Source organism: Schistocerca nitens, chromosome 4 (genome assembly GCF_023898315.1).
Source record: "Schistocerca nitens isolate TAMUIC-IGC-003100 chromosome 4, iqSchNite1.1, whole genome shotgun sequence".
NCBI lineage: Eukaryota > Metazoa > Arthropoda > Insecta > Orthoptera > Acrididae > Schistocerca > Schistocerca nitens.
The window spans coordinates 922,825,726-922,850,281 of record NC_064617.1 but is presented as its reverse complement, the minus strand read 5'-3'; the positions used below and the strand labels follow the sequence as shown (position 1 = coordinate 922,850,281).

Here is a 24,556-nt window from a genome sequence, read left to right as displayed (position 1 = left end):
AGAAGCTAGATTAAGGAAAGGCAAACCTACGTTTCTAGCATTTGTAGACTTAGAGAAAGCTTTTGACAATGTTGACTGGAATACTCTCTTTCAAATTCTGAAGGTGGCAGGGGTAAAATACAGAGTGCGAAAGGCTATTTACAATTTGTACAGAAACCAGATGGCAGTTATAAAGAGTCAAGGGACATGAAGGGTAAGCAGTGGTTGGGAAGGGAGTGAGACAAGGTTTTAGCCTCTCCCCGATGTTATTCAATCTGTATATTGAGCAAGCAGTAAAGGAAACAAAAGAAAAATTTGGAGTAGTTATTGAAATCCATGGAGAAGAAATAAAAACTTTGAGGTTCAGTGATGACCTTGCAATTCTGTCAGAGAGAGCAAAGGACTTGGAAGAGCAGTTGAACGAAATGGACAGTGTCTTGAAAGGAGGATATAAGATAGCAAAAGCAAAACGAGGATAACGGAATGTAGTCGAATTAAGTCGGGTGATGCTGAGGAATTAGATTAGGAAATGAGACACTTAAAGTAGTAAAGGAGTTTTGCTATTTGGGGAGCAAAATAACTGATGATGGTCGAAGTAGAGAGGATATAAAATGTAGACTGGCAATGGCAAGGAAAGCGTTTCTGAAGAAGAGAAATTTGTTAACATCAAGTATGGATTTAAGTGCCAGGAAATCGTTTCTGAAAATAATTTTATGGAGTGTAGCCATGTATGGAAGTGAAACATGGACGATAAATAGTTTGGACAAGAAGAGAATAGAAGCTTTCAAAATGTGGTGCTACAGAAGAATGCTGAAGATTAGATGGGTAGATCACATAACTAATGAGGAGGTATTGAATAGAATTGACCAAGAGATGAATACACTAAGCAGATTCAGAAGGATGTAGGCTGCAGTACGTACAGGGAGATGAAGCAGCTTGCGCAGGATAGAGAAGCATGGAGAGCTGCATCAAACCAGTCTCAGGACTGAAGACCACAACAACTACTGTACTCTTCCACTGCTAGATCCTTTGCACACTTCTTTTCCTCTTTTCTCTTTTAGATTACCAGTGAACACTCCCTTTCGAACTATTTAACTTCTTGTGGGATTCCTTCATGTACTACTTCTGAGGCCACATTGATGACTTGTTTTCAGAATCTACCATTTAGTTTCCACATCCCCCTCCTTCTATGTGTACTTCCTTGTTACAAAAGTCTTCTAATTTCTTCTTATATTCTTCCTGCTTTTCTTTAATGTGTGAACTTTTTACATTTTTCCCCTGCTGTTTTTGTTTCTTGGCATATCTATGTTATTTCTGTATCTTATCCACACAAATTAATGATCTGTCTTCGTCTGCCCTCTACAGCTACTAACTTCCACATCATCTGATAATCTCTATCTATTTCTATTATAACATGGTCTATTTGGCTTCTGATGAAGCTCAAGTACACTTCTTAATATCATTCCTTGGATGCCCTGTGCTTTTTATCATTGTGTTCCCACTGGTGAAGTCTGTCAGCCTTAGATAATAATCTTCACTGACTTCAAGCAGGTTTTCTTTTCCAGTTAAAATTTCTATACACTTTTCACATCATGCATTTGAACTTTGCTGACTCCCTCATCTAGTCTGGAGTAAAATACATCCTCTGCATCCTCCAGAGGGCATCATCATAACATTAAAAAATTTTGCCCTAAACTCCAAGAAAACAACCTAAAATTTTACAATTAAATTTGCCTTCATTGACTTACCATTGAGAAAGCTGGTACCAATATGGTCCATATTGTGTCTATTATATATCAGTAGTATAGGATTTCCCGATGCTATCATTCCATGTCCTTGCCTTTGTATTTCTTGTAGTTCTGCCATTTTCACTCTATACTCATCCATTTCTCCTCTAATTTCTTTCAGTTCGCCAGTTCTTGTAAGTGTGGTCACATTCCAGGCAGCTATCAGAATATCTATTTCCCTTCTTCGTAACCTTTCCCCTTATCAGGTTTTTTTGTCTTGAAATCTATATCCTTGCAAGTCCCATGTGTAGTATCTGCTAGAATTCCATTTTGCAAGGTGGAGTTGGTAGCCCTAGGTCCGAATCCCTTCCTTGGGGTTTACTCCACTAGGGTTGGCTTCCCTACACCTATAGAGCTACTCCTACCCAGTGCAAGACATGATTCATCTGGCTCCTCTGCCAAGGCTTGTCTGGTGTGGGTGACGCTGTCAGTAGCTGTGTTACTATTGGCACAGCCCTCAACTTTGCTGGATCACACAAACCCTCCTGCCTGGCAGTGAAAGTACCTTCGCTAAGGCTAGATATCTTGTGGGAGGGTTTTGTTCTATATGAAACAGTCATTTTCACATTTGTAGTACTTGTCCAGAAGATTTCTGGACCTTCAGTTTTGTTCTGCTGGCAAATGATTGTTATCGATGTCTTGTCTCTCCATGCCTTAAATTCTGGAAAAACAATATTATTTTTGCTGTGTGCAATTGACTTGTATTAGAATGGAAACAAGCCTTTTGAATAGATTTGTGTGTGGAGAGTATTACTTGTCCTAAACTGTCTGACATGTTTCTCAAGTGCTAATATATGCCCCACATAAAAGAAAACGTCATGGAGTTTGCAACTTGCCTGTCAATCCTCTTGAATTCAGTGTTCCACATTTTGCAGATGACACAATGAAGACCAAAGCTTTCATTCTAATACTCTGAGGTTCCCTTTTCTATAAAAGTTTCATTATATTTTGGGTACTGTTTATTTTATTGTTAGAAATAGCTCATATTCACTGTTAGAAAATTTTGAAAATTAGGCCCCTTGTAAAAGTTAATTACAATTTTTGTAGATGCCTATTTTACTTAGTATACGTTTTACATCTTAATTTGTGTTTTGTAATGGTTAAACATGCAGTTTTGTTTGGTATAAATAAAGATAAATTATGTAGTTATTTGCAATAAAAGAAAACACTAGTAGAGAAGAATGGAACCCTATTTCCAAAGATTATGCACATCACAGAATAAAGTTTTGCAATAGCTAATATTTATTTACACTTTGTAATTTCATGAGCAATTGCGAGAACATAAAATTATTTGCATTCTAATATCTAACATTTCCACCAGAATGCAAACAAATTTTATTGACACAATACAAATAGTTTTCATGTATTGTCCATTTCAACAGACTCTCAGCCACAATGTCACACCCTTTAATAAACAGATTTCATTCTTGACCTCACAACATTTTCTCTGAGAATGTGCAGATATATATCTGTGTGTTTTATCCTTGGTTGGTAGCAGTCCGTAGATGCCAGTTTTATTGCTCTTTTTTAAATGACATGTTCACAGCCAACTGTATCTTTTATTACAGTTCACGCAATTGCAATTTCAAGCTAAGATCATTATCAAGTGGGGAAGGTGCTGTAAAACTAACTCTAATAAAAAAGGGAAAAAAATTGTCTTTACTGTACTTTCATTGTCATGGTATATGAATGTTGTATTACTCCCATGTTGACAAATCTCAGGTTGCAGCTGTTGATGACCACAGAGATTCTTGCCCAGCTGATCATGTCAGCAGTGGAAATCATTACAATTAGCTGTTTGCACAAATTACATGTAATATTGCGTTTCTGGAACAGAAAATATACTCAGTGTCAGACCTCCTATCTACTGTATCATTGGCCCAGTCTGCACCACAGTATCTAGTTATTTCTGTGGAGTATTCTTTAGTGAAACATAGTTGCAAATTCTTGGTTCCCTGAAAATACCTTAAAACTTTTCACACTAAACCAATCTTGTTGAGTGGATCTTCCCAATGTTTATGTAACTTGCAGAATATGAAACATCAGGTCGTGTCACTTGTATGTTATCTCTTCTTTTATTAGATGACGCATTCATTTCAATGAGCGTTTAAACAGGTCCAGAATTTTTCAACACCTCATTGATGTGCTTTCAGTCTAGGACAACCACACCTGTTTTGTGGTTTCTGTTTATGTTCACACCAGTATGTTTCTTTGCTTCACCAATAATGCATAATTTCACTTTTAGCTTTTCTTAGATTTCTAGTCCAATTCACTGTTGGTTACCAGAAATTAGTGTATGCTCTATTCACACTAAGGAATAACATTACTGATTTGACAACAGAGTAATGTATGCAGGAAGCAATTTTTAATGTTTTGATTCCTATTTCAAGCAATGTATTATTCAACTTCAAATTCCACTGTTGGCCAGACTGCTTCAGACCCTACAGAGAATTAAGTAACAAACTTACCTGTGTGCCATTTGAGTACATCTCTTGTTGTGATGTAGGAAATTCTTGTAGGTTGTAGTTAGCAACCAAAGCAAAAAATAGCAAACTAAAGTGTACATTATAGCTGGTAAATATACTGTATCATAATCAGTAATCAGTGACTCGCTTTTGAAGATGTCCTTCAACTACTAATTGTCCAATATTGAATTATTTCCCCTTTTTATTCTAAACACACACACACACACACACACACACACACACACACACACACACACACACACACACCACCTGTGCCCTGATTGTCAGGTGAAGTGGATAGGGGAGGGGGAGGGAGAGAGAGAGAGAGAGAGAGAGAGAGAGAGAGAGAGAGAGAGAGGGCAGGAAGAGGGTTGGGAGGTAGGTAGCTAGTGGTTTGGAGGGGGCAGCAGGTTTGCTGGCTAGGAATACAGGGGGGAATGCTGCCAGGTGCACACATGAGGCATGTGATGCACAGGTGCCAGAGACAGTGATGTGTGGTACATCTACATCATACTCCGCATGCCACCTAATGGAGTGTGGTGAAGGGTATTTTCGGCTCCACTACCTGATCCCTCCACCCCTATTCAACTCCCAAATAGTGCATGGGAAGAATGATTGTCAGTAAGCCTTCGTATTGGCTCTAATTTCTTGAATTTTCTCCTCAGTCAATACACGAAATGTATGCGGGGGAAGTAATATGTTGTCTGACTAAACAATCCCATGACGAAATACATCGCTCTTCATTGGATCTTTTCTATCTCCTCTATCTGTCCAGGGCTCCAGCCCACGGCTTCCAGTTTTCAGCCGTAAAGTCGTGTGTCATGCACTTCTGCCAGCATCGTACTGTTCATCCGGAACCCGCACTTTACCTTAATGATGATCTACACACTGTAGTGGAGACATATCAATTCCTAGGACTGGTTTTCGATGCTCGATTGACTTGGCTCCCTCATCTTCGTCAGCTTAAGCAGAAGTTCTGGCAGCACCTCAATGCCCTCCGATGCCTGAGAAACACCGATTGGGGTGCAGATCGCTGTACGCTGCTGCAGCTCTACAGAGCCCTTGTCCAATCCCAAATTGACTATGGGAGTGTGGTTTATGGTTCGGCAGCACCTTCAGCATTACATTTACTCGACCCTTTGCACCACTGTGGGGTTTGATTAGCGACAGGAGCTTTTATGACGAGTCTGGTGACTAGCATACTGGTGGATGCTGATGTCCCTCCACTGCAGATCAGACGTGCGCAACTGCTCGCCAGTTACACAGCACACATTCATATTTCCCCTGACCATCCAAATTACTGTCTCCTTTTCCCACCCACGGAAGTCCATCTCCCACATTGGCGGCCCAGATCGGGGCCAACGATTGCGGTTCGCGTGCGGTCCCTTCTCACTGAACTGGAGTCCTTCCCTTCACCATCTCGACTTGCAGTCCGTTCACGTACGCCTCCATGGTGTACGCCTTGGCCGCAGCTTCGTCTGGACCTTTTGCATGGCCCTAAGGACTCAATTAACCCCGCCGCTCTCCGCTGTCAGTTCTTCTCGATTCTTGATGTGTTCCAGGGCTCTGAAGTGGTTTACACCGATGGCTCAATGGTTGATCATCACGTAGGCTTCGCGTATGTTCATGGAGGACATATTGAGCAGCACTCCTTGCCAGTTGGCTGTAGTGTTTTCACTGCAGAGTTTGTGGTCATATCTCGTGCTCTTTAGTACATCCGCTCATGCTGTGGCGAGTCATTTCTCCTGTGTACAACTCATTGAGCAGCCTACAAGCTATTAACCAGTGCTACCCTCGCCACCCTCTAGTGGCGTCCATTCAGGAGTCCATCTACGCCCTGGAATAGTCCCCCTCTTCCATGGTGTTTGTGTGGACCGCAGGACATGTCAGAATCCTTGGCAACGAACTTACCGACAGGCTGGCCAAACAGGCGACGTGGAAACCGCTTCTGGAGATCTCCGAAGCTGACCTGCAATCTCTTACACTGCAGGGTTTTTCGGCTTTGGGAGATGGAATGACATAACAGCACGCACAACAAACTGTGTGTCATTAAGGAGACTATGAATGTGTGGAAGTCTTCCGTGCGAGCCTCCCACAGGGAATCAGTTGTCCTCTGCCAGCTACGCATTGGCCATACGTGGCTAATGCGTGGTTACCTGCTCCATCGTGAGGACTCACCTCAGTATCGCTGTGGCTCTTTGAAAGAGAGTATTCCAGTCAACATTGTCAAAAGCTTTCTCTAAGTCTACAAATGCTAGAAACGTAGGTTTGCCTTTCCTTAATCGTTCTTCTAAGATAAGTCGTAGGGTCAGTATTGCCTCACGTGTTCCAATATTTCTACGGAATCCAAACTGATCTCCCCCGAGGTCGGCTTCTACTAGTTTTTCCATTTGTCTGTAAAGAATTCATGTTAGTATTTTGCAGCCGTGACTTATTAAACTGATAGTTCGGTAATTTTCACATCTGTCAACACCTGCTTTCTTTGGGATTGGAATTTGTTGTGTCGATTCCCTAAGGTCTCGACACAATGAGTGGCTAGGTGCACGCGAAACTAACGCAGACGGGCGTAAATTCTGAAACAGGACACTGGATGAAAAACTATAAAGAAAAGAAGAGTGATTTTAATATACTTAACTTTAATGTAGTCTTGTTCTTGTTGAAATACATCTCTTGCATAGTAGTAAGCAATTAGCAATGATACACATGGCGCCTTGCTAGGTAGTAGCGATGGACTAGCTGAAGGCTATTTAATCTGTCTCTCGGCAAATGAGAGGAAGACGTGATACGTCTTGTCGCAAGCTATGTCGTCCGTACAACTGGGGCGAGGTCAAGTCCGTGTCTTGTGACCTGCCATGTGGTGGCGCTAGGATTGCGATTACACAGTGGCGACACGCGGGTCCGACATGTACTACAGGACCGCGGCCGATTTAAGTTACCACCTAGCAAGTGTGGTGTCTAGCGGTGACACCACATTCCTCCCCCGCAAATCGGCGAACGGTCGTGAGATAAGGCTTCCGCCCGCCGTGGGGAGGACCCCATGTTGACGTATGCGATGAGGTGGGGAGCCTAACAACAGGCGAGGCCGTGCCACCCGCACCCGGCCATTCGGTCCGAGGGGAGCTAGGAAACGCCTGGAAACCTAGTCCAGGGTGCACGTCAACATGAGGTGTTTGCGCACGTAATGATATAAGAGGAGCCGCGGGGTCGACCTCCATGTGGTCGGAGCACCCGACGGGCGAAGACGACATCTGGTCCGGAGCGGGCAAGAGGTCCATGGCGGAGGACGGCTGGTCACGGGAAGCAAGCGGCGGCGCGTGACCCAGGGAGGCGCGAGGCGGCTGCAGCGAAGCGTCCGCTGCTGGCGGCGCCGGCGGCGGCTGCGGCGGCGCGACGCCATGAGGCAAAATGGAAGGCAGCGTCGGTAACACCCGGGGATGAGGCGAGCCAGTAGATGGGTCCCCAGGGCGCTGATCTGACGGCTCCGTCGCTGAAAGCAGACGGGGAGCGGCAGAACCCAGGCGACGACAGAGGCGCAGCTGATTGAGATGCCGACGCACCTCACCAGAGGCCCCCAAAACCAAATACATCGCGCGGCCGAGGCAGCGAAGAATGCGCCCTGCGAGCCAACGCTGTGAACCGCGATAGTTGCGATAAGAGACAACGTCGCCAGGAGCAAAAGCAGGAGTCTGCCGCTGCACAGGAACCTGATGTGGCGGATGCAACAAAGACATCAGAGTGCGATGAGGACGACCATGGAGCAATTCAGCCGGCGAGCGACCATCGCGAGGCTGAGAGCGATATGAGGACAAAAAGAGCAACAAAGCGTCCTCCCGAGAATGCGACTCTTTCAACTTCAACATCTGTGACTTGAAAGTCCGGACCAATCGTTCAGCGGCACCGTTTGACTGAGGCGAAAACGGCGCGGACGTCAGATGTTGAATACCATTGGCCTTGCAGAACGACTGAAATTCTGCGGACATGAATTGTGGGCCATTGTCGGAAACAATAGTCTGCGGAAGGCCTTCAATGCAAAAGATAGCAGACAAAGCTTGGACGGTGGCAGAAGACGTCGTGGAAGACATCCGGACAACAAAAGGAAAATTACTGAAAGCATCGACCACAACCAACCATCGAGCATTCCAGAACGGCCCAGCAAAATCGATGTGCAATCGTTGCCAAGGGGAAGTGGCTTTCGGCCAAGCAAAGAATTTCCTCGGCGGTGCGGATTGTTGTTCGGCACACGCCACGCAAGAGGAGCACATATTCGTAATCGCAGCATCGATTCCGAACCAAGTACAGTGCTGACGAGCAAGCTGTTTCGTGCGCACTATACCCCAATGTCCTTGGTGAAGAAGCTTTAAGACAGAGGACTGTAACGAACGTGGGACGACGACTCGAGACTGATCATTATCGGAACGCAACAACAACACACCACGTCGTACAAAAAGTCTCTCCTTGTGAGCAAAAAAACGGCGAACCAAAGGATCCTCGATCCGTGACTTTGACAAGGGCCATTGCGTAGCAACAAAACGCAAAACGGGAGCAAGGACAGGGTCAGCAGCTGTGGCTGTAGCTACACGACGAAAATCAATCGGAAACGATGCGACCACGTCATCGGCTTCCGAATCAATGAACATGCAAGCAAGTTCGGAAGAATCGAATGCTTTATCCTCAGCAACAGGCAAACGGGACAACGCATCAGCGTTGCCGTGCTTAGCAGTGGACCGATACAAGATATCGTAGCGGTACTGCGAGAGAAAAAGTGACCAGCGAATGAATTTCTGCGCTGTACGTGGAGGTACAGGCTTGGTCGGATGAAAAAGCGATGTCAACGGCTTGTGGTCCGTGATGATGGTAAAGGGACGACCATACAAGAAGTCATGGAACTTGGTAACACCAAACACGAGAGCTAAAGCTTCTTTCTCTATTTGTGAATAATTTCTTTGCGCAGATGAGAGCAATTTGGACGCAAAGGCAATAGGGCGATCATGCGAGCCATCTTTGTGCGCAAGCACAGCACCGATCCCGAAATCCGATGCATCTACCATTAACAAAAGGGGTTTTCGGGGATCGAATGGCGTAAGGCAAGTATTGGAAAGTAACGCCGATTTCAACTAGCGAAAGGCGCGTTCGCATTCCGTCGTCCAGACGAACGGAACACCTTTACGGCGTAAGCGATGAAGCGGAGCTGAAATGGAAGAAGCATTGCGCACAAACTTTGAATAATAATTTACCTTACCCAGCACACTCTGTAGCTGTTTTAAGTTCTGCGGTGACGGCAAGTCCTGAATGGCACGAAGGTGCTCTGGACTCGGATGTATACCTTGGGCGTTAAGGACATGGCCCAGGTACGGTAAGTCACGAGCAAAAAACACACATTTGTCCTTCCTCAAGCGAAGACCATTCTGACGCAATACCTGAAATAATGTTCGGAGATTCTGCAAATGTTCTGCTTCTGTCTTTCCTGAGAGTACAATATCGTCCAGATAGTTCGCAGCCGTAGGGACCGACGCACAAATAGTTTGTAAATATTGCTGAAATAAAGCAGGGGCGGATGCACACCCGAATGGCAGTCTTTTGAAGCGATACAAGCCAAGATGCGTGTTTACCACTAAGACGCGCTGGGAGTCTTCGTCCACAGGTATTTGCAAGTACGCATCTGCTAGGTCCAATTTTGAAAAATATTTTCCCGGGCACAGTTTGTCAAAAAGATCTTCCGGGCGGGGCAAAGGAAAAGTAGCAGTCACAAGTTGTGGATTCACAGTTGCCTTGAAGTCCACGCAAAGTCTCAATTTTCCGGAAGGTTTTGGCAAAATTACTAAGGGTGAGGCCCAGAGAGAAGCCTGCACACGTTCAATTACACCTTGAGATTCTAACTCGGCCAATGTTCGTGCGACCTCATCACGCAATGCGTGGGGAACATTGCGCGCTCAGAAAAATTTCGGTTGCGCGTCGTCTTTCAGTTCCAAATGCGCTTCATAGTTCTGAGCGCAACCAAGGCCCGGTGCAAAAATGTCTGCAAATTCTTCACAAAGACTAGAAACACTGGCGGAAGGCACAGTCTGATTCACTGATAGGACCTGATTTACAATAGACATATTAAACAATTGAAACAAATCTAAACCAAACAAGTTCACTGCACTAGAGGAACGAAGAACATAAAATGACACAAGTTTTGTCTGTCCCTTGTATGTTGCAAGAAGGCTGCACTGTCCTAACACAGGTAGATGCTGTCCTGAGTAACTAGTTAACGTAACATTTGCGGCACGCAATGGCGGGTCGCCCAGTTGTATGTACGTGTCGTGATTGAGCAATGAAACTGCAGCTCCGGTATCGAGCTGGAATGGTATCACTTTTCCTGCAAAGTCTAAGTCCACAAAAAGTTTATTGTCTTGTTGACGACAAGAGCGACTGTCTCGTGCAATTTGAACTGATACAGGTCCAGAAGCACTTGCAACTTTACGGGATTTCCGGCGACGTCGACGCACACTTTGGGTGGGACGAACACAGTCACTGTTAGCTAAAGTGTCACTGGACGGGTGGGCATGAACTACATGAATGTCCATGGGCGAAGGTCCACGAGCCTGATTGTCCTGGGTTCGATTCCGGCGCGAAGCAAAAGGCCTGGAATTATTGCGAGTGTCTGATCTAAGCTTTTTCTGGCAAACACTTTGTACATGTCCTTTCTTTTGACAGTAAAAGCAAATAGCTTGGCGTGACGGGCAATTTTCACGCGAATGTCTAGTTGCACACCGCGGGCAAGATTTCACTGCATTTGCTTGCTTACGCGGCGCACGTGGTTGCAAGCTAGGCGGCCGCAGCGAAGTCGGGCGCGAGGGCCGCTTAGCGTCCCGTGCAGCAGGCCGGGCGGGCCGATTAATGTGACACACTGCTGGCAAAGTTTCAAATGATTCCTGAGCAAAGTCAAGTGTGTCTTGCCTGTCCAATATGTCTATCACTTGTTGCAGGGAGGGATTAACTAGCTTCAAAATCTGTTCCCTTATGCGAACATCAGAAACGTTCTGTGCAATTGCATCACGCACCATAGTATCTGAATATGGGAGGCCACATTCACAGGCAAACGCGCAGTCTCTAGTAAGTCCTTGCAAAGTTGCTACCCACTCCCTATTAGTCTGACCGGCGGTACGTTTTGTACGAAAAAACGTATACCGTTTTGCAACAACATTAACTGTTTCTTTGAAATAGGCATCTAAAGCCGACAAAATTTCCTCGTAGGTCAGAGTTGCTACGTCGCGTCGGGGAAACAATTTCACTATCACCCGGTAGGTAGACACACCGACACAAGAAAGCAAAAACGGCTGCCGCTCTTTACCTTGAATTCCATAAGCAGTGAGGTGGAAGTTGAACTGATCGGCCCACTCAGTCCAGCTTTCGGTTGTGGCCTCGAAGGGCCTAAATGGCGGTGCGACAGCGTTGTGTGGCTGCGGTAGCGAAGAAGCGGCTGCCGCCGCATCGGTTTGCAGCGCACGTTGACCCTGGACGAGCTGTCCAAGGGCTTCCAATAACGCCTGCGTCTGCTGATTCTGCAAGCGAAAAAATTCGGACAGTACATCTGGAGAATGCGGCGAAGCCATGACACAAGCAAATTAGAGCAAGTATAACACAAAGACTGCAACGTGGGCGCGGCACCACTCCTCGGCGCCAAAATATTGTTGTGTCGATTCCCTAAGGTCTCGACACAATGAGTGGCTAGGTGCACGCGAAACTAACGCAGACGGGCGTAAATTCTGAAACAGGACACTGGATGAAAAACTATAAAGAAAAGAAGAGTGATTTTAATATACTTAACTTTAATGTAGTCTTGTTCTTGTTGAAATACATCTCTTGCATAGTAGTAAGCAATTAGCAATGATACACATGGCGCCTTGCTAGGTAGTAGCGATGGACTAGCTGAAGGCTATTTAATCTGTCTCTCGGCAAATGAGAGGAAGACGTGATACGTCTTGTCGCAAGCTATGTCGTCCGTACAACTGGGGCGAGGTCAAGTCCGTGTCTTGTGACCTGCCATGTGGTGGCGCTAGGATTGCGATTACACAGTGGCGACACGCGGGTCCGACATGTACTACAGGACCGCGGCCGATTTAAGTTACCACCTAGCAAGTGTGGTGTCTAGCGGTGACACCACAGAATTATTATATTCTTCTTGAAGTCCGAGGGTATTTCACCTGTCGCATACATTCTGCTCACCACCATGGCAGAGTTTTGTCAGGACTGGCTCTCCCAAGGCTGTCAGTAGTTCTAAGGGAATGTTGTCTATACTCCCAGGGCCTTGTTTCGACTCGGGTCTTTCAGTGCTCTGTCAAATTCTTCACGCAGTATCGTATCTCCCATTTCATCTTCATCTACATCCTCTTCCATTTCCATAATATTGTCCTCAAGTACATCACCCTTGTATTGATCCTCTATATACTCCTTCCACCTTTCTGCTTTCCCTTCTTTGCTTAGAACTGGGTTTCCATCTGAGATCTTGATATTCATACAAGTGGTTCTCTTTTCTCCAAAGGTCTCTTTAATTTTCCTGTAGGCAGTATATATCTTACCCCCAGTGAGATAAGCCTCTACATCCTTACATTTGTCCTCTAGCCATCCCTGCTTAGCCATTTTGCACTTCCTGTCGATCTCATTTTTGAGATGTTTGTATTCCTTTATCCCTGCTTCATTTACTGCATTTTTATCATCACAACCTTAAAAAGTAAAAGTTCATATGGGGTGGATAATATCTCCAATAACACACTAAAAAGTGTGGCCCTAAAATATGTAATTTTCTTAGTCACTTATGTAATGCACTTATGTAACTCAGTGTTTTTTCCTGGAAAGATGGCATTATGCCCTTGTTAGGCCTCTCTATAAATTGGGTGACTTCACAGACGTCAATAAGTATGACCAAGTGTCATTTCCACGTCAGTTTCTAAAAATTTTAGGTAGGTAGTGTATTGAAACGTTGTCACCCACCTATATAATATTGGGGGTACTTAGCCAATCAGTTTGTTTTATGCATTTACTGAGCACCTAATAAAATCGTTGAATTATAAAATATCACAGTTTGTGATCTTCCGTGGCTTATCAAAGGCATTTGATTGTGTGTCTTAGTATCCTATTAGAGTTTTTATGGAGTACATACTTCAGCAAATGTCTGATTTGGTTCTTATTGCAGAAAGTTACCTTAGGCTGTTCAAGTAACACAAAGAGGGCATCACATCATTGGCATGCAGACAAATTCCAATGAGCCACTGGGTTTGAACATTGGCGTACTATTGTTCTTGTTTTATGTTAGTGATCTGCCATTTTATTTGAATCAGGGGCCAGAATTACTCCTGTTTGCAGATGATACAAGGTAGTTGTGAAGCTAAGCAAAGAAGTAAATAATGTTTTTGTGAAAATTACTGAATGGTTTTGCACAAATGGGGTGGCTTTAAACTTTGAAGAAAGGAAAAAAAAAATGCAGTTCATCCAGTTTTGTGCTGTCAAAAATATCCCACCTCTGATTAACCTAGTATACCAGCCATAAATAATAAATGTGTAGAAAAACGTAAGCATTTGTTTGTGCATATTGATGAAATCATAAATTGGAAAAACCATGTAGTAGACCTGCTAAAACCTTTAGATTCAGCAACTTTTGCCGTAAGAGTAATTTTCAACATTGGGAATGTAGGAGTCAGTAAGTTAACATATTTTGCATAAAAGTATACATTGCACAAAAGAAAGTTATTAGAGGTGTGTGATATTGAAAGACGTACATCTTGCAGGTATTTCTTTAAGCAGCTGGGAATATTAACCACAGTGTCACAGTAAAAGTTTGATAGTAACAGATATTCCCAATTACACCAGAAGGAAACGTTATTTGCACTTTCTTTAATGAATGTAAATTTGACACAGAAAGGGGTGAAATATGCAGTTGTAATCTCTTGGGCAATCTGCCTATGAAAGCGAAATGTCTGACACATAGAAGTGTTTCTTAGTGTAGATTAAACATGTTTTTCCTTAACAATTCCCTCTACACCATACAAATAGTCTTGAGTACAGTCATATTTAAGGAAAAAACTGCAAATGGCTTGCATATAGCCATATAGATATTACTTTTACGTTTTTGGTTATACATCAGTGTTCTGTTTATTCTGTTGACAAACATCTTAATGTCTACCATGAATTTGATCTATGGAACAAGTAATTTACTTTAGATGGTTTAACATTCATCTCTCAAGCGTGCATTCAGAGTCATTGATTGTTTGTAGAAGGAATTTTCAATGGCATACTGCTGGACCAGCAGGTGATATATGTATCTGTGTGTGTGTGTGTGTGTGTGTGTGTGTGTGTGTGTGCGCGCGTGCGCGTGCGCGTGCGCGCTGTCAAAAATTCATTCTACAAACCAATCCAGCTGCACGCTCGAGAGACTTTCAAGCAGCATATTCACTGGGGAGACAAAACCTACAAATACAACATAACTTCACACACACACACACACACACACACACACACACACACACACACACACACACAAACAATTGGTTGTCTTCCCCCCCCCCCCCCTCCTCTCAGCCCGCCACTAACCCCGGTACTACATGATGTGCCAGCTGCAGTGGTGGGGATAGCTCATGCTCAGGAATCAAGTGGAGGTCCTGATGATGACGGCTTGTTACGCCGTCAAAAATTCATTCTACTGCGATCAATCAATCTGTTGCATGCTCAAGAGACTTTCAAGGAGCTTATTGGGGAAACCTATGAAACACATTAGTTTCCTCCACAGGGAGGGAATGCTACAGCAAGTCAAGAAACTTGATAAGCTCCGAAATAAGAAACGGTGCCTTCTGAGAGTCCATGCCTTTCTGTAAGGTGTCATGAATCCACATTTTTCCAAGCTTTGTGAAGCTTGTACATCATATCCAGACATCAGCAGTGAACCGAATTACCAGAAGAGCCAACCTGGCTCTTGTGTGATAATGGAACACACACACACACACACACACACACACACACACACACACACACACACACACACACGCCACCAGCTTGACTCCATAGGACGCAAACTCATTGCCCTACATCTAGAATTGGCATCCGTGGTCATCCCCATTACCTGGAAGTCGGTTGAATGTTCATTGTGGGCACAACGAAATGCACCTAGCGGGGTGGCGCAGTGGTTAGCACGTTGGACTCACATTCGGGAGGATGACGGTTCAAACCAGTCTCCGGACATCCTGATTTTGGTTTTCCATGATTTCCCAACATACCAGCTTGCGAAACACTTGACATTAGTTTTGAGTCTTTTGGTTGACAAATGTGAGCACTATGTCAAGAACTCGGCTCAGTTTGTGGAGTATGTATGGGAAATTGCATTGGCCAGCTCAGATCTCTTGGTCAGTTTCAACGTTGTATCACTTTTTACCAGAGTTCCACTAAAGGAGTCATTGGAACTTATTGAAAAGAAATTTGGACCTTCATTCACCAAACTTTTCAATTTTGTGCTCCCATTCAAATATTTTCTTTTTGGACATTACTATGAACAGATGATAGCGTGCCTATGGGTAGTCTTCTGTCACCTGTGGTGGCCATTATATTCGTGGACGACTTTGAGGACAAGGCACAAGACCCAGCACCATTAAAACTGACAGTCTTTTATAGATGTGTTGATTATATGTTCACTATTTGGCTTCACTGGGGAGACGAGCTTCAAGTTTTCTTGCAGCATCTTAAGTCTATCCACTACCAAATTTATCACCTTGGAGGTTGAGCAAAATGGTCAGCTGCTATTCGTTGATGTTAGGAATGGCAAAAACTGGATGGAACACATGCCTTTAGCTGTCATCACCCGTCACAAAGGGAAGGAGTGCTAAGCATGGTGGTCCACAAAACTTGTGGTCTCTGACAAAGAAAGGCTAAAACTGAAACTGGGCCATCTCAGGGTCACGTTCCAGAAAAACAGCTATAGCAACCACCAAATTTGATGTGCCTTCAAACAAAAGGCTGCACTACAGCCAACACCTGATGAAGACCAACCACAAAAGATAGCATACATTCCATATACAGGTAATGTATCTGGAAAAATCTATAGAATTTTATGACAAAATATTAAATGTATTTACTGCATGCCGGTTAAAGACCAAATCCCTTTTAGCAAAAGTAAACGATGAACTAAGACTCCAGAAATCTGGAGTTTATTATGTATCACGTGAGTGCAGGAATGCATAGATTGAATGAACTATTCACACAATTGAAGAAAGTTCTATGGAACACAAGTGACACATCAATCTCCAGTAGACCAAAAAATCAGCAATTTATGAACTATGGCTTTGAAACCATTTGCAAAAGTCAAGTATGAAGATACAAAATTCTTTCCAGTACTGGGACTGTGTATACAAGGAGGCTATCAAAATCCAGCTACATGAGAACCTCATCAACAAGGACAGTGGATTTCAATTCAGTCAATTGTGGGCTCCAGCACAGAAAATTCTCCAACTGCAGTGGAAACGGAACACTGAGCATGGCAAAGGTGGAGTGCTGACTGAGGATTGCCACTCGATTCTGGAGCAGAAGTTATCTCCACGACCGCGGCTGGCACATTGTGCAGCCCATACACAGGGTTAGTGGAAGGGGGAGACGACCGGTATATATATTGCATCTGCTAGTCAAGGATGTCAGTCTGCAGGAATTGCATGATGGTGGTGGTGGTGGTGGTGGTGGTGGTGGTGGTGGTGGTGATAACACGTTACACCATCAAACATTTGTTCTACATTAATCAGTTAATCTGCTCACATGCTCAAGAGACTTTAAAGTTCTGTTGTGTGTGCCAACTCAAAAGACAATGCGGCTGAGGCTTTTCACTGACCTTTTATTTATTTGCTGCATTAATAACTGCCAAACACGCTATTTTCAAGAAAACAATATTACAGTAAAATGTAAATTTATTATACCCAATTGTTGAACACAACACAGAATGAAATCTTGCAGTCAGCTGATATTTATATATACTCTGTAAATTTGTGAGTGCAAGAGCATAAAATGATTTGAGTTACAGTAACAGAGTATTAAACAGTTGTGAATATTTAATTTTTTGCCATTTTGATTATGCTGCATATACTTGCAATTAGTTCAACAGTATGTACATTATTTCACAAAAGAGATGATTCACATTTACAATGTTCAAATACATTTTTAGCTAGAACCAAGAGGCATGCAGAGTTATTAATAATGATCCCCTGTCCTAAACTCAAAAGTAATCATCATCATCATCATTCAGAATTGCAAAATTAACCTTCACATAGACAAATCTGAGGAGCACTTTCATATCAGTGAATTACCTTAATGACTCTTTGTTCACACTCAGACTAACAGTGCCTTCAGTGCAAAGTTAGGTCAAGAGGTTCCTTCAGTATACTATCTATTCATTTATTCAAGGAGCATATGTTAAGATTATACTCTTAATGATTTGTCAAATTAGCACTTAGTGTCAGTTTCATTTTTGTTACACTATATACCCATTACCTAGCTTTTAATTGTGAAGAAAACTTTAACACAGAATGCATTAATATACAATTTATTTTTCAGCACAGGGATTCCAAGGAAAACAACCCAGATATTCCATTTGAATTTAATGAAGCCAATAAGAAGGTAAGGCTGCAAAAAAGCAATGGATTTTGCGACAATTGATACGCATATGGTAATGGAAAGCCCTTGGTGGAATATAACTCTAACCTGTAGGACAAATTCCTGGCTGACAATTTAACTCACTCATAGGGCATCAATTCTGGCTTCTCGCACTTAGTTACCCTGTTTTACACCATATATCATAGGTAATTTATGTTTGGTCCCAGTAGCTGGGTTTGACCTCCACCTTTTTCAAAACTTTATACTGACTTCGGCCCTGTGGAGAACGTAGCCAGTCAAGTACCTGTATACAGTGGTAGCCCTCCTGACCACAGAGGGATCTTACTGTTGATGTCAGAGCTGTCATCTCCCTGCACATGCCAACGAGTATGTGCCTGCCCATTTGAGGGCACTGGCACTCCAAGTACAGGCCATCATGCCAGGTGGCCTTTGCTCTGAATGGATGATGCTCATGAGAGAAGCCCTCATTTGGAGCAGATGGCATTGTAGCAGCTACTTGGTATCATGAAATGACCAAAGTTATCAGCCGGTGGTGCGAGGCCTTGGCAGTTTCTTCAGACTGACCGCAATTTAATGTCAATTGTTGCGACTCTAGGAACTTCTCCTCCTTGGCTACGCATTGGCAGGAAAACAAAACCTAGTGACTTTGTCTTCTCAGTTCCTGGATGCACCAAAACAGGCAACAGGTCCTTTCTCTCTGTTAAACCAATGGGGTTTTCTTCTTTTTTTAGTATTGGAAACTTATTCGTTGAATTCTCTTCCCTTAGCAAATTCCATCTTAAGATTTCAAATCCTACCCGGTCGTTGGTGTTACTCTCTTGTAAACAACTCAATGATGTATCTGTTATCATCACAGCCCATAAGAATCTCAACATGGTAGAGGGATTAATTTTTCACAAGGACCTAACACTAGACAGGTGAACTACACAGACAGAGTGTTGAGGTTTTCTCCTTCATAAGTTGTATGATTCAAGCCCCACAAGACAACAGAATAGACACCAGCCCATTCAGCCTCAATTTTGAGAGGTATTAATCTGCAAAAAAGGTGAAACTGATGTGCTACCACTGTGATGTGAAGCAGTATTTCCCACCCCCGATGCAGTGTTTAAAATGCTAGCACTTTGGACGTATGTCTTTCCTGTGTACATATGACCCAATTTGTGGAGGCTGTGGTTGTCCGTTTCACAAAAATTCACTGTTTGTGCTGCTGTTTGTCTGTGTCAATTGCATGAATGATCATCCTCCCCAATACCTGAAGTGTGCTAACAAATTCCAAGAACACAAAATCCAGGAACTGAAGGTCACTGAACATCTCTTATATTTTGAAGCCAAGAAAAAAATAGACTCATTGATATCAAACTTTGCCGCCACTGTGGACAGGTCTTCAGCAGTAGCTGGTGAATTTACTCAGTCAGTGTTGACATCCGGTAGTTGCATGAATAAACCTGACCGTGGGGATGATAGACCCTTCCCACTTGTGGCTCCTGCAGCACCATCTTTGGGAACGAATTCCCGCATCCAGCTGCTTTCTCCTCCGGCATCTCCCATTCAGGAACCCTCTCTCTGGAAATCAACAGATCAGAGAGCTGTCACCAGCTAATGGCTGAAGGAGACACAGGCTGTGGGTCCCAGGGCTGCCCACTCTTTTTTTCTGTTCCTACATCCACATTGGATTAAGCTCTCAAAAATTCCGACTGTTAAAATTTGTGGAACAGGAGAAGAAATCTTGGGAAAAGATTACTCCAGTGACCCTGGAGGTGGCAAGTTTCCACCAAACTATCTAACTCATAACCAGTGCTCATTGATGATGATCCACCTCCACTGATGACAGTGATCACGTGGTATGAACTGTTCCCCTGGCCGCTTCATGCCTAATCAGTAAATGTGATGATCCAGTAGAACTACTGGAACTACAACAACTAATTGTTCTGCAATCAATGTTGCTCTCAAAGAAACACACTTCAGTGGTGACCTGTTCAAGGTTACTGTGCACTGTCAGAACCATGCTGGCCTGTAGAGCATTTGGAAGGGTCTGTATATTGATATGCACATGTCTTGTCACTGGGTGGATTCGTCTCCGTATCACAATGGAAGCAATGGGACTGCGTGCGTGTGTGCGTGCGTGCGAGAGAGAGAGAGAGAGAGAGAGAGAGAGAGAGAGAGAGAGAGAGAGAGCGCACAAACAACACCAGCTATCGCCATTTACTTGCCTTCAGGCAGGGCACTTACTTAGCTTGAGATGACTGACCACTTTAATCCAACAATTCTTCCCCCTTTTGTCCTCCAACATGTGGATTACAATGCACACCAATTTGTATGATAGGGGCCTTCTGATTGACCAGCTTTTTTTTCCCCCCAATCTTGATGTGTGTTCCCAATGGCAGTGCTGCTGCCCACTTTAGTGCTGTCCTTGGCACCTTTTCGGCTATCAGCCTTACAATCTGTTCTTCCCAATCTTACGCCTTTGCTGTCACTGCCCCATAGACTAACAACCACATTGGGTTTGTGGAAGAGCCAACTGGCAGTTATGTACCTCTGCTGTTGCTTTCACCCTCACTCATCAGATTGCGTCGACAAGGTTGTGGGCATCTGTGCTGCTGTAATTGCTGTTACCCTTTCTACAGGCCCTTCTCCAATGCTAGCTAGTGCCATTGCAGAGCAAATGCATTGCATCAGCTATTCATGATCATCAAAGCATCCTGTGCAGTGCCTCAAGCAACATCCTTTTCAGACCACCCTCCTCCCTTGTAAGTAGCTTCACACTAAGGTCACTACGTAAACACAGTAAGAAGTAATGCTGGGGTGTTCAGTCTCCTCCTTGGGAGCATGTGCCTCTTCATTGCAGGTGTGGGCCTTTAAGGTAGTAGTTGTACTGATGTCAGTTCTTACTGAACACCTTGCAGTCCACTTTGCGAAAATGTTAGTGTCCTTTTCTTACCTGGCTACTTTTAAAATTCATAAATGACAAGTTGGAGGAGTAGGAGGAGGGGGGGTTGGAACCTCACCATCAATAATGCCCATGTGAGAATAAGACTCTTTTGTGTGTGGTTAAGCTCCCACAAGAAGAGTATTTTTGACATTTTACTGTCTGATGTATGCTGTTGTATCATGCACACGTCTTGTTTTATCTTTATATTAAGCAATAAAGTGTGTGTGCATTCCATTCATCTGCTTTCTCCATTTCTCTACAAACATTCCAACCAGGAGCTCCTACATTGGTGACCCCGCAACAAACAGCAGCAGCTAGTGCAATTTAATCAGTGTTCTTTACCTGATTGTTGTTCCATGGCTGCTGCTCTTACAGACAACAGATGCAAGAAAGTGACACTCATGGTGCTTCATATAATGTTTTTCACTACCCAAATCAGCCTTCAGTATATGTGAAATGTGAAAGTGGTGTTCTCTTTGCAGTGTATGGCTGGTGTCTGATGACCCAACATACACACCACATCGCATTGCCTTGTGGATTGATGCTCTTTCAGATGCCTGTAGCTAACACAGCTCCACTGCACTGCAACAATCTGCTGCAGTAACAAGGGTGCTGCAATCACTGGACACAGCCGGCACTATTTTTCATCCACAAAACAACTTGATGCCACCCACTTCCTGGTATCCATATGCCGGGCAGCCTTTATAGACTCTCCGACAGTCTGACACAAGAGGTTGAAGGTGACCATGAATCCGAGTGACATAAGACAAGTCTCCAGTATTGTGCACCAGGATCAGGACTATGCCACTGCAGCCACCAATTGTGACAGTGACTTATTCCGATCTTACCTGTGGCAGTGTAATCTATGGTGACAGACTGTGCTCGCTCTCTCTCTCTCTCTCTCTCTCTCTCTCTCTCTCTCTCTCTCTCTCTCTCTCACACACACACACACACACACACACACACACACACCCTTCTGGACATGTATTGGTATAATGACAATTCTTAATATAGATCATGATCATCTCTTATCTTTCCTTCATTGAGATGCTGTTTACTGTTGTCATGTTTTCTTATTTGCATTCTTGTAAAAATCAGCTTCCCTTGCTCAGTGCTGCATTGGCTCTTTTTTGTTTTCTGCGTGCACTATCCCATAACAGGATACTTTACAGCCCACCCCCTCTGTCAAAGGTTCGAGTCCTCCCTTGGGCATGGGTGTGCGTGTTGCCTTTAGCGTAAGTTAGATTAAGTGGTGTGTAAGCGTAGGGACAGTTGACCGCAGTTTGGTCTCATAGGATCTTACCACAACTTTGAACTTTTTGATACTTCACTAACCTGGACTAAAATAGTGTACACCAGCAATGTATAATGACTCGTGACCTCGTCACTGATTTTGGTGATGAGTTCAGAGCTTCCACACATCAACTAGGCAATATTTTGCCAACTATTCCAGGTCTACACAGTAGCAACTAATGAGATTTTACTGGTCCATCTGTCTGGCATGATCCAGTTGAATCCATTCATAACCTTAAGGCAGGACTATCTATCAAAGCCGTGCGAGATGATTCTTGGTTTGTCATCCGTGCTACACAGTCTAAGGGGGTTTCATCTACTGGCTCCCCCAGACCACACAACCCAGCACATCAACCACAAAAGTTTTGTAGAGCATATATACAGCATTTTCATCCCAAACTACTGCCATTCCACCAGGAGCACTGAGCAACATAGTTTGCAACCATTGACTACATCCTACAGAGTCATGGCATCTCCAATTACACTTCCCAGTTTGTCAACTTATTGAGCACCATAGGAGACCACACCTATGTTATCAGTGATGTCAATTAGCACATCAGGCTAATGGCAAATTTGATGCTGCCAAAGACTCATTGCACCACTGGCAGAGTGTCAGCTATGATCAGTGATTTATGAGGATACACATGTCAACAGAATGCCATTGCAGCTTTCGAGACATCTCTTTGCATCTATCACCTCATTGTTCATGTCAGATGTTATGCTGTGGGCACCACAGATACAAATGGTAATGATTTTGCATGAGAGAGAATTGATGGAATGCAAATTAGCCCTGGATGGTAGATTTTTGTAGTCGTGCAGCAACAGCAACATGTAAATTACCAAACAATGGCCATCACCAGCACGTTCCCAGCACGACATGCTGTCTGAAGTTTCTAGCAGCTAACATGATGCATTCTGCATACTTGGGAGAGATTAGGTCCCACTGTGAGGCCGCTGCCCTTTGGCCAGCTGTGCCCACCTGCCCCATGGTGAACAATAACATTCCGCACACAGTTGGACTGTTGTGACCATGGCGGTATTGATTCAACTCTTGTTTTGGTGACAGGGCGCGCAACTGCTCCATGCAGTGCAACCACCCAAATGCAAGACATGATCCAGATAGCAGCATATAAAAATGATATCCATAGCTCTGATATGAGGGCCAAACTAATTTTGCCCCACCTCTAAACAAAAGTGGCCAACTCTTTGTGCTAGCACTCAAAAATCATTACTTTCTGACAGACATCAGCTCAGAAACGAGCTCCATCCCCAGGGAGAAACCACCAATGAAGCTTAATACACCTGCCACCCAACTACACATGACAAATGATTGTCCTATCAAACTTTGTGGAACTGTCACATGCAACATAGACATTGGCCTACATGACAAATTTCCATGGCAGTCGCCACTGTTCAACAGCTGTATTTGGGTGCAGATTTCCTCTGTCACTTCCATATCTCAACAGATTTGATGCAAGAAATCCACAGAGAGTCTGTACCTGGCACCACCAGTAGTTTGCGCCGGCCGATGTGGCCATGCGGTTCTAGGCGCTTCAGTCTGGAACCGCTATGGTTGCAGGTTCGAATCCTGCCTCGGGCATGGATGTGTATGGTGTCCTTAGAGTAGTTAGGTTTAAGTAGTTCTAAGTTCTAGGGGACTGATGACCACAGATGTTAAGTCCCATAGTGCTCAGAGCCATTTGAACCAGTAGTTTGCCACTTTATACACAGCTGCCTTTGAGGACACTGGGCCACAGGAATCTTTCCACATGACCTACATGAGTGAGACAGCAACCCTCACAGCATCAGCAGTGGACAAACATGTACAGAATGCAATGCATGTTCCACCACAGACTTAGGTCAGTATGATAATTTTTTCTCTCAGTGACATCAAATTCTGTGATTACTTAAAGGTTATTGACTGATGCCTCCTTAACCAAAAAGTGCCTAGGATAAAACACTTGCCTTTAAGCATGCAAACAGAGCCTGATGGCACCACAACCACTACCCAGCCACCTCTACAGCCTAGCATTTCCCCATCGCAGCTTGGTGTTTTCAAGACAGATCGGCAATTGCAACACGGCTGCCCCCACTGACCTCCACCCTACCTCAGCCAGTATTACCTGTGTTGAGATGGGGGTCAAGATCTCATCACATTCTTTTGCTTTTTTCTCATCAAGAAACAGCCCAGCGATGTCCTGCATAGCAACCAGCTGTGGCACTGTTGGTCAAGTGTGCCTGCACGGAGATGTCAGTAGATGCAGCCTCTGGGGACTGCTTCCTCCAGTTCACTGCATCCCCGAAGGGGCAGGGTCTCCATGGGGACCTCACTGTTGATAATGCAAGTGCAAGATAATGAGACCCTTTCATGTGTTGTTGAGCTCCAGTGAGGAGAGTACCTGTGATGTTTTACAGTATGCTATTTTATCGTGTACCTGCATTTTGTTGTATCTCCATATTAAGTAACAAGGTGTGTGTGA

At 44.1% G+C, this 24,556-nt stretch overlaps 1 protein-coding gene across 1 annotated transcript in view; it reads left to right on the top strand.

Annotated features, from left to right (window-relative positions):
• The window catches only part of LOC126253549 (probable NADH dehydrogenase [ubiquinone] flavoprotein 2, mitochondrial), a 66,304-nt gene that overhangs the window by 29,369 nt on the left and 12,379 nt on the right, over positions 1 to 24,556 (top strand). The window contains exon 3 of the mRNA XM_049954955.1: positions 17,795 to 17,857. Within this exon, the coding sequence (XP_049810912.1) occupies positions 17,795 to 17,857 (63 nt within the window). The remainder of the gene's footprint in view (positions 1 to 17,794; positions 17,858 to 24,556) is intronic.